At 38.8% G+C, this 12,026-nt stretch overlaps 1 protein-coding gene across 2 annotated transcripts in view; it reads left to right on the top strand.

The window, feature by feature from the left end:
- The window catches only part of CNTNAP4 (contactin associated protein family member 4), a 256,737-nt gene that overhangs the window by 177,839 nt on the left and 66,872 nt on the right, over positions 1-12,026 (top strand). For both annotated transcript variants that reach the window (XM_082438971.1, XM_082438970.1), the window contains exons 10-11: positions 2,053-2,224; positions 9,757-9,863. In XM_082438971.1, coding sequence (XP_082295097.1) covers positions 2,053-2,224; positions 9,757-9,863 — 279 coding nt within the window. The remainder of the gene's footprint in view (positions 1-2,052; positions 2,225-9,756; positions 9,864-12,026) is intronic.

Raw genomic sequence — 12,026 nt, forward strand, 5'->3', positions numbered from 1 at the left:
CTCAAATGTATGCCTTTCAAAAAATTACTGAGGTCAGCTTTTGTCATTTATAAACTATACAATTTAAATCTGGGTTCTCCAGATGGAGGATGGAGGAAAGTCTAACTTCTGTGTATTCCCCTATGCAATCTTTGTGCGATTGAATAGCGCACCGTGTAGCACAAGCTAGAGATACTAGACTGTGTGCAGAATCTTCACGCTCCCGCGTGTATAAATCAGACATTATCCATCCAGTGAACTGGCTACACCACCCTGAAGTCAAACCCGACATCTTACTTCTGGTACATGCAGTGATCATTTATCTGCCATCTCCGAGGTGCTTAACATGCTGCCTGCCTCTAGTAATGGATCCATCCATTAATTCAGCATGAAGTATTCCCTAGAAATCTTCATATTTTAGAACTTTCATCTCAAACCAGTTCAGTGCTGAATTTCTCTCTGCTGTTGCATTATATTAACCTGTGGATGTCTGGTATCATAGGCTAATGAGACTAACCTGGGTTGAACCCTACTTTGTTCTTTAGAATCTCTTGCTTATTAAACATTGTAGCCAGGAATGTGAAGGGCCTCATAATATGACCGCTGTGCTCTCTGTAAAGTTCCATGACCTCTCCTTGTGACTGTGAGTTTGCTTAGTTTTGTTCCCTAGAGGCATGCCGCACAATTTATTTTATTCTGAAATAGTTTGAAATGTGTCAGGAAACACCACCTGGAGAAAAGGAGAATAGCAGCGCTGTTTATATTCCTGGCATATTGTAGTTGCCCCCAAATATTATTGAACTGTTATCCTCTCGGTTTTTATTTTAACATTCTTAATTGGTTAATAAGTCATCTAGAAAACACATCCAGATTATGGTAACTGTATCCTATACCACAGAAGAATTTTAAGCACTGAAAGTGTGTGTAGAACCATGTACAATTAACTGATACTCAAAAAACTTTCATCCCCTTTTCTTGATATATTAAATTTTAAATTTCAGTCTCTATTGCTTAAAATATAATATTTCAATGTGCCTGATAACAGTTTTAAGTATGAATCCTGGCCTTTCCTTTCTGGGTAAAAGTATTTTGTTCGGAAAACAAAGCATTAAGGAGAAACATCCTCAGTCACAATATTTAATTATAATGGAAATTCCCAGGTAGAAAACTAGCATGGATTGTACAGGAATTAGGAAATTGCTGATTCATTTCTTATTCTTTGAAATTGTATTAGTGGTTGACAACCATAACAGCAAAGAAAGATTAATGAAAAATACATAAGTATAATATATGTGTTCATACTCCATAAAATTGTTTATTTCACTTGGATAGAGAAACACTGAGAACATCATTAAACCCCAGACAAAAATGGTTAATATTATAGTTCTTTATTATTTAAATAATTAGAAACAGGTCTTAGATAAATGTTAGGAAAAAAATCAATATAAATGGAGCACTCCTTTATGAGGCAGAGAATAAAGTCAAACAATGAAATTGTTTTGACATTTAGCCATTATGATTTATTAAAATGCATGTATATGTGGCTCTTATATGCATATGAAAAGTATTTAATTACATAAATAGTTGTAATTTTATTCCAAGTCATCGTAACTCCTTTTCCAAATAGCCTTAAACACAAAGGTATTTCAGCATTATTGATTTATCTTTTCTTATCTACAGTGCGTGTTTTCATCCTTTATGCTCTTCTTTTTGCAAACCAAAAGACTAAGTTCCTGTGTTTGAGTTATATATAATTTAATACTGCTGGCTGACATGTTCAGGATACTGAAGCTGATCTGTATATTTCTAAAGTTGAGATCAAGTTAGTATCCTTGCACATAATTATTATAACAGTAGTAATTTCCTATGAATCCTATGGTAATAAGGAGAAGTATGTTTATATGAATTGCTATTTGTAATTTAGATCAAATGAATGATGACTGTGATGGGCTTTCCCCTCCATTTTAATTTCATAATCAAATGCCTATTTTAAAAATTTTTTTAGTGAAGATACTGAGTCCTGATTCATTATGATGTATCCTGATCAACTTTGTTTTGTTTTGATTTTATCAGGTTGTCCTGACAACAGCTTTGGATCCAAATGTAAAAGTCCACTTGGTGGGTTTCAGGGATGTATGAGACTCATTTCTGTCAGTCACAAGATGGTAGATCTGATTTCAGTTCAGCAGGAGTCCCTTGGGAACTTCAGTGACCTTCAGATAGACTCATGTGGAATCACAGACAGGTAAAGGCAATCTCACTTCTTTATTTTGACCTGTCCATTTTCAAACTTTTGGCAGCAGATTGAAATTTGTATGGAAAACAAACATTTTTCTCTCCTTTTTCTTACCATCATCTGTTCCACGGGAAAGAGATAATATTCACATTAGAAATAAGAAAATATTCTTCTAGTTTTATACTTCATATTTCCAGTGATAAAATTTAGCTAGAAGACACGTGACCATGTTATTTATATGTACAAATAGCTACCAATTCACAAAAGGTGATGTTGATGCTGCTATAATTTTAGAGGGGTATAAATGTATCAAAAATATATCATTAAACGCAATAGCTTAGGATACCCTGACAGTAATCTAGACCATGAGGTACCAGTAAATCAGAGACCTATGTGGTCGGTTATCAAACTGGCTTTTGCTTCCCTGACAGCTGAATAATATTTCAGAGGCATAGGAATTTAACTGGTTGCTGTGGTCCTGATGTGTACCTTTAAGAACCCATTACTGTCTTCTCTGCAGGAAAAATGAAGAGGAAACTCCCTGTGAAAAAGTGTGGAGCCGTAGTGTTGATAAAGTGTCAGGATGATCCAGTAGCTTCAATAGGAACTCCAGTACAGGGCATGCTAGTGCAAGCTTTGGGCGTTCATTGCAGAGGACAAGTAACTTTTAATATAATAATTGATAGTTAATAATTTTAAAGTATTTTTAGGCATGGGCAACTGTAACCAAATAATCTTGCCAGTCATCAAGGCAGTTATTCTTAATGATTGAGTTCAATGAAATGTCATGGCCATTCCAGATTTTAAAAAAATTAAGCAATGTGACAAACTTAACCCCAACCGTGTAGTAGTGTTCAATATATATTTTGAGCAAACAGATAAATTCTGAGTTATTTTAACATTTTTTTTTTTTTCATTTTTGGCTGCGTGGGGTCTTCGTTGCCGCACGCGGGCTTTCTCTAGTTGTGGCGAGCGGGGGCTACTCTTCGTTGCGGTGTGTAGGCTTCTCATTGCAGTAGCTTCTTTTGTTGCGGAGCATGGGCTCTAGGTGCTCAGGCTTCAGTAGTTGCGGCATGCGGGCTCAGTAGTTGTGGCTCGCGGGCTCTAGAGCGCAGGCTCAGTAGCTGTGGCGCACGGGCTTAGTTGCTCCGTGGCATGTGGGATCTTCCCAGACCGGGGCTCGAACCCATGTCCCCTGCATTGGCAGGCAGATTCTTAACCACTGCACCACCAGGGAAGTCCCAAATTCTGAGTTTTAAAAATAACTTTTTATTTGTATGCAACATTTTATCAACATAAACACACATCTATTATATCTGAAGACTGTTTATCAATGTCTGTTGATCCTGTTTTGAACACTAGTAGATATTATTCTCTGTGTAGAAAAAAATAATTATAATCTTATTTAGCAATGGATTAGAAGGACATCATTTCCTCTCTATGAATATGTGTTTATTTAACTCAATTTGTAGATAAAATAATACTTTCTATAATCAAAGATGATATGTAAAGGGAGAATTGAGGCGATAAACCTCAATTGGCTTGATTTGGGGAATAAATGACAGTGACCATCTCCGTAATTACAGCCACGCCAGCTCAGGAACATTAATCCTGATTTTGGGGAAGCCCTGTAGCAAGGGTCCCTGGGCCAGCTCTCTTGAGGTGGGTCTCACTCACAGAAGCAGGGAGCCCTCACCCTCAATGGGTGGGGAGGTTCGGTCATCCACACTATGAGTGATGGTCATTTTGACCATCTCAGATCGCAGAACATTCTTTTGGTACAAGTAGACCCACACCTCTCCAACATGGGTTTCTCTGAAGCTGCCATTTTATACAAGGAATCCGTCTTGTCTGCTTTCTGGAGGTGCACGCTTGTAAAACAGAACATGATACAGCACAATAGGAGAATTATGGTTTCGGTACCACACCTTAAAAACGCTTTTCAGAAGTAGCAAATTATGGATAGATCTTGACTATACATTTTTTAAAGAAAATTTTAGGCTAATGGTAACCCTAGAAATCTTAAAAATAATATCAAAAACCAACGTACTTTTTATGTTTGTATACCTTTTAAACTTCCAAAAGCATCTCTAAATTCATTCCATTCTCTTATAGTCAGAAGAAAATATGTATCCATCTATCTTGGTCTTATATACTATACCTGTTGACATAGCTTCCAAAGCATTATTAAATAGAGACTTAAAAAAAAATCTGTTTACTAGATTGTATTCTAACTTAACATGAATTAGTATTTAGGTTTGTGTGTGTGTGTGAGTGACTTGTGTAGGGTGATGTGAGTGAGTGAGGGGCCTGGGAATGTGTCTGAATGACCTTACAAGTGTGTGTGTAGGGATGGTGTGGCTGTGTGTGAACGTGTGCATGTGTGAGTGTACACATGCATGGGTTAATGCTTGAGGACTTGTGTGATTGTGTGTGTCAGGACTTGTATGAGTATGTAGGGCGATTTTGGATATGTGAGTGAGCTTATGCATTGTGTGAGAGACTTGTGCAATGACTCTGTTCTAACATTTATTTTAAATAAATTAATTAATATGTATTTAAATTAATCTTCACAAAAACCCTTAGAACCTGTTCTTAGAGTGTTTGTTTCTTGTAAACATGGAAATAGATGCACAGAGCGGTTACGTAAGTTGGCTGAGAGGACACGGCTAAAGGCAGAGCCCAGCATCGGATCTAAGCCCCCTGGTGCCAGGAAGTCCCCCTGCATGCTACCTGCCGTGTTGTACCGCTTCCCTGGGTGCACGTCAACATGTATTGCGGTTCATGCTTTATCTATGTAGATTAAACACAGAATTTTATGGCTTAATAAATTGCAATTAAAACAAACAGGAACATTAAAAATATATTTAAAAATCTGACAGAGGGAATTCCCTGGCGGTCCAGTGGTTAGGACTCCGCGCTTTCACTGCTGAAGGGCCGGGTTCAATCCTTGTTCGGGGAACTAAGATCCTGGAAGCCATGAGGCACAGCCAAAAAAAAACATCTGACAGAACCTTAAACAATGTAGTTCTCTTTTTACTGTAACTAACTTTAAGTTGGATCAAACCTACACATAAAGGTGTTCATAAATTTACACACATGCTCACACTCACACCCACACAGTCATTTACACACATTCTTTATGTGTAAACTAATGTCATTGTACAAGTCTCCCACACACATCTATACACTCATACACTCACATATCTCAAAGTCACTTGTCACACACAGTCTACACACAGACACACACACACACACCTCCCCACTCATTCATCCATACACAAGCACAGTCACACACATACTCTCACAGACCCATAGCATCTTTACACATGCACCTGCACACTCATAAGATCATTCCTATACTCTTTACACACTCACACCTTTCTTACTCACAGTCTCACACACACACACACACACACACACACACACGCACTCATCTAGAAGCCCTCCCCTTGTCCTCTGTGGACCTGCAAGGAAATCTGGGTGGGGGCTGACTGAGGCTGATGGCCATCAGTCCCTCGATGGAGGTGAGGACAGAACTGCAAAGGGAGCTGTCCTCCATGTCCTCATGTCTTGGGGCAGAAACCCAAGTGGGAGTGGGGTAAGGGTGACAATTGTTAAGGACATAAATATTTATTAAGTTGCTTGGACCTAAACCACTTATTAAGCAATAGTATTAAGGAAATCTTTTGTTATCAACTTTTTAAGAATATCAACTGGGGCTTCCCTGGTGGCGCAGTGGTTAAGAATCTGCCTGCCAATGCAGGGGACATGGGTTCGAGCCCCGGTCCGGGAAGATCCCACATGCCACGGAGCAGCTAAGCCCGTGCGTCACAACTATTGAGCCTGCGCTGTAGAGCTTGTGTGCCACAACTGCTGAGCCTGCGTGCCACAACTACTGAGGCCTGCACATCTAGAGCCCGTGCTCCGCAACAGGAGAGGCCACTGCAATGAGAAGCCCGCGCACGTCAACGAAGAGTAGCCCCCGCTCACGCAACTAGAGAAAGCCCGTGTGCATCAGTGAAGACCCAAGGCAGCCAAAAATAAATAAATAAATAAAAAGAATATTAACTGATTGGGGAAGGTCCATCTCAGCTCTGACATCACCTACCCTTCACGAGTGCAGTAAGGCAGAGGGTGTGGTGTGTCCCTGGTCTCCATGACACCAGGCGACAGAGACTCCTCACAAGACTTAAGAGGCCACCGTGTGACACCGTTCACCATGGCGACCTCGGGAGGCCCAGCTCCTGCCTCCTGGCTTCCCCAACCTGCAACCTTTGGACCGCCATCATTGCGTTCTCCCAGTCCACTCCCACCACCCAGTCCTTGGGCTTGGGCCCCCATGGCACCATCTTCCCTCCAGTCCCCCACCCTCCCTCTCCTCTCCTCTGAGGAGCCCTTTAAACCTCCCCTTGTTCCTTCTTCCTTATGTTCACATGTTGTGTTTATTCCTCTGCTGACGGTTGATTGAAGGTCATGGTGTTGTTCTGTCTCCCGTGATACTGAAGGGGTGGCTTGTTTATTTCATGGGGAGGAAGTTATTTGTGGGGTAAAGGGCCGGTTCTTGTTGATTTCATATTTTGAGGAAGGATATGAGATTTGAATTCAGGTGGTCACCATTTTCCCAGGACCCATACATATCTAATTTTGGTTATGTTTCCTAAATGTGATAATGTTGTATAGATTTTTACTTTAGTATCTTTAATTCTAGCCAAGTTGTACATTGTGTGAAAGTCTTTTAGAATTTAAATTGGAATCGACTAGAAATCAGGATAAACCAAAATCATACATGTCAGGGCTTCCCTGGTGGTGCAGTGGTTAAGAATCCGCTTGCCAATGCAGGGGACAAGGGTTCGAGCCCTGGTCCAGGAAGATCCCACATGCCATGGAGCAACTAAGCCCGTGCACCACAACTACTGAGCCCACATGCCACAACTACGGAAGCCTGCGTGCCAAGAGCCCGTGCTCCGTAACAAGAGAAGCCCGCGCACTGCAACGAAGAGTAGCCCCTGCTCACCGCAACTAGAGAAAGCCCGGGCACAGCAACAAAGACCCAAAACAGCCATAATTAAATAAATAAATAAACAAACAAACAAACAAATAAATAAATAAAATCATAGACGTCACTTCAGTTTGGGGCATGTTGATATATTCATTTGTTTATGTTCTACTTTGTATCAAAATGACTCTCAGGGAGAAAAGTATAAAAGATAATTGTTTAAAACCTTTAGTGACAATCAGTACTTCACTATACAATGTAATTTGCCATAGGTTACTAGTAGTCAAACAGAACTACTATATGATGAATTTAAATAAAATCCACAATCCAGTCTTTCACACTGTAATTAAAAAATATGAAAAGTCAAGTCTAACAGGAATCTAGGAAAATGGACACAGTATCTTTCGCAGCAGATCAAATAGAAATAGTACATGTATCACAATAGATTCATTCTTTAGGATTTTAGGTGTAGTCACTTATATCTGCCCCCTTTTAAAACATTGTTCAAGGTCTGTTAAAGAATAGCCTTCTCTGTCCTTTTCTTTTCTGATTACCAATTAGAATTGTTTTTGTTTAAATTTTATTTTAAAAATTCCCTCTTTCTTCTAGATTGTTATTGATTTGAAATGCTTAAAAAATTAAATACCTCTTTAAATATTCCTTGAATAGATTCCTGTGAATCTATAAAAATGCTAAAATACATATAAATTTAATTGGCATGGAAAGATGCCCATTATTTATTTTTGAATCCTTAAAAAGGTTGTAAAGTAGCGTGTACTTTATGATTACATTTATGAACATAATACATTATACACACACACATATATGTTTATAGTGGTAATTTTTATATATTAAAATCATAAATTATATTTCTTCTCTATTGTTTCCTATATTGTTTGATTTCTGTACAGTGAATATCTATTTTTTATAATCAGGAAAAACAGTAACATTATTTTCAGTTAAAATTGGGAAAATCCTAAAAGCAAAACATGAAGTTCCCAGTCTTAGTTTTTAAAAAGGAGGTGGCAGAAACTTCATCAAGAATATATTCTTGACAGGTTTTGTAATTTATTTATTTTTTTATTCTGGGGTGAATGAGAGCATTGGTCTCAATATAACTTTCAATTTAAATTCTAAAAAGGCATCAGTTATTTGATCAGGGCTATTTGAATTGATACCAGAAGCTCTTCAACTTTTTTGTCCAGGGTGCCTTAATATATTTCAGTAATTTTTTCACAGTGTCCTAAGCCAAAATATATAACTAACGTTTTCATTTAAACAGTGGCTTAGTTCCAGGCAACTTTACAAGTGTTTATGTCCTAACAATTTATTTATTTATTTATTTTAATTAATTAGTTAATTTATTTATTTTTGGATCTTCGTTGCTGTGCGTGGGCTTTCTCTAGTTGCGGTGCACGGGCTTCTCATTGTGATGGCTTCTCTTGTTCCAGAGCACAGGCTCTCTGTGTGCAGGCTTCAGTAGTTGTGGCTCGCGGGCTGTAGAGCGCAGGCTCAGTAGTTGTGGCGCCCGGGCTTAGTTGCTCTGCAGCATGTAGGATCTTCCCGGACCAGGGCTCGAACCCGTGTCCCCTGCCTTGGCAGGCAGATTCTCAACCACTGTGCCACCAGGGAAGCCCTGTCCTAACAATTTAGAAACCTTTGAAAAAGTAATTTATACATATATTACTTTTATATATACATCTTAATTATATATATAAAATTTGAAAAATATTTTAAGTTTATTTTTAATGTAGTGTACAACCTTTCAAAGCTTGGGATCAGATCAGACACTGCTACCCTTACTTTTGTTCAACTTGATTTCATATGGTGTTACTTTTTAACAACTACTAAGACTCCAGCTTCTCAAAGATAGGACATGATTAAGTGGAATGTATTACTATCTAATGTTGAAATTTAACTACCTCAAGCTAATAAGTTGCACAGTGCTTGACAGATGTTGAGTATGCCTGTATTTCTCTTAAAAATTTAAAATATCCTGGGAGCCCCTGTGATTTTGATTCAGCATCCTAATGCACCCTGACCCACTGCTTGGAGTTTGTGCATCTATACTGTACATCTTCAGCATTTCCGGATGTATACACCAAGTGAATAGAGATGTCCCTCCCTCCCACTTCCTTCTTTCCTTCTCTCTTCTTTATTCCCGCTTCCTTTAAATATTCACTATAGTAAATCAGTATGATTAAATGTTGTTATTTTATGTAAACTATTGATGTTTCTGGCAACATATTGAATTAGTGTTATGTCACTAGGGAAAAGAAAGGGCTATGATATAGTAGGACATGTTGAAAATTAAGCAGTCACAGCTACCTGAGAATTGGTTGAAACCTGATGAATTTATTGATCTAAGGTTTAGTTTTGTGATTAAGGTACCATAACGACAAATGGAATGACCATTAGTCATGCTGTATTTACTCTTTAGGTTACTGTTGACATTCTTCTTTCACATGATCATGTATAAATTGTCAGTATCTTGTGATTTCTCAAAATGAATAGTAGTAATTGTATCTGCACCTTCTTTTAGGTGTTTGCCCAACTATTGCGAACACGGTGGTCAATGTTCCCAGTCCTGGGACACCTTTCACTGCAACTGTACAAACACTGGATACAGGGGAGCAACTTGCCACAACTGTAAGCCACACACACCTGTGGTTCTTGCCTCTGTCCTGATTCCCTTATTTATTTCCCTCTTTTGTTGTTCTTGTGTGTATATATGTCCATGTGTGTGCAACCCTGGATCTTATTAGCATTCAGTTGATTTCCAGTTTATTTTTAGTCCACACTTCTTTTCATAAAGTAGTCAAGGTAGCTTACAGAAGCACATAAAATAAAGCAAGACAGAAAAGAGTAGGAGAGCTGGCAAGGGGAAAACATGTGTAGAAAACAAAGGTAGCTAAGGATAAGCATAAAATACAGTGCAGAATAGGTGATCCTTCAGTTCTCTTGCAACTCCATTAATAAGGATGATGAGAATAAGGATGGTAGAAATGGAATTAATCATAATAGTTAATTTTATTGAGTATTTTCTAAATGGCAGGTACTGCTCTAGTATTTTACATGTTCCAACTTATTTAATTCTGATGACCACCTTAGTAGGTGGGTGTAGTCATTGTTATTATCCCTAGTTTACTAGGTTACAGAGAGAGATTAATCACCATGCCCAGAAGCTCCTGAAATAGTTGAGGCACAGTGAGAATGTGAACGCTTGCAATTATGCTCCAGAGGCTGGGACCACAACCAAATACTCTTTTCCTGTGTTAGAAGCCATTCATTTTTTTCCTGGTGAAAAGTTTTGCATGTGTCGTAAGACTCATGTCGTTTTCTTGTCTACTTGTTCAGGACGTGGGATGGGGAGACCCAAATGCCCATTTTTTTCCTTCCCATTTTTTCATATTGTTGCTGACACTGCTGGGCAACTTAACTCTTAGTGCTATTGGCCCGTAGCCATGACTTCAGGCAGGGGCGCTAGGTGCAGTCCTCAGCCTCACCACTCTTGTCTCTTCACTGTGCACTGCTTTGTACTCCTGCTGGAGTTGAGATTGGAATCCTGGGCTCCCAGCCCTGGAGGCTCCACAAGGTACCCTCAGAAGTCCTGACTCAGGGCTGGAGAGGGCGTGAGCAGGGGCGGCGGGACCTTCTGGCCTCACCCTCATGCCCTCACCACCGCAGCCAGTCTTTCCTGGGGCATCAGCTTGTGTGGGTTGGAGTGCCTCATAAGAACAGGAAGAACGCCTGCTGTCGCTCAAGCCAGGGCCAAGTTACTTGTCCCAGGTCACCAGCAGCAAAGGGATGGTGTATTTTAATTCTTCATATCCGGTATCATCCCAATTATAGTAACTAACTCAAAACAGAAAGCTAATAGAATGTGTTTTAATTGACTATTTGTTTATTTTCAATTGTTAATCAATGACTAAATCTAAATATAAACACAAACATCTCTGAGCCAAAAAAAATCAGACGGTGAATAACGTATTTTCATCTGTGGCCCACAATTTGATCCAATCATTGAGTTAATTTATTAGGTTCTTGAGCAGGTAGTCTAAAGGGAGCCGAAGGGTTTTGCCAGTGACCATTCTGGGAAATGGGGCCAGGATGACAAACCCAATTATAATGAAGCCATCAGTATCGTTAGCCTGAGTTGAGGGAGGGTGAGTGATGGGGGTCTTTTAAAAGGTTTTACTAGAAAATAATATGTTAAACAGTCATGTTATAAAAAGCCAAGTAATACACATAAAGCAAAAGTACTCCCAATTACCCTCATGCAGTTGTGCGTCCTTTCTAATACCAGCCCTCTCTGCAAAGTTATGTTTATATCCCAGCCTCTTTCAAAGAATTTATCAACGCATGTATGCACGTATAGTAATATATAAATGAACCATTTTCATATGCCCACTTCACTACACAAAATACAAATGTGACTAGAAACCAATCCATCTTATACTTCTGTCTGTGTAATATACAATAGGAATAAAATAAAACCAAGAAATTGTGGAGGAGTGGAGAAGTAAATATGTATGATTATCTGAAATCTCTGTAACATTGAGAAAATTAGTTACATTATTTCATATGGTCTAAAAACTCATAAACATAATTTTGAAAATTTAGAATAGATCAAGGAATGATATTCAGGGGATGGTTTGTTTGTCATTTCACAAAATTAAAAGCTTGATGGAAATCAGCATTACATTTGGCCAAGTGTTCAATGAGATGAGTGCATCATATACAGTTGTTAATATCAAACCTTGTACATGGCAAATATATAATTGTGTAATTAAAAACATCCAATTATGGATC

The sequence above is a fragment of the Balaenoptera physalus genome, assembly GCF_965194825.1.
Source record: "Balaenoptera physalus genome assembly, chromosome: 19".
Classification (NCBI taxonomy): Eukaryota; Metazoa; Chordata; class Mammalia; order Artiodactyla; family Balaenopteridae; genus Balaenoptera; species Balaenoptera physalus.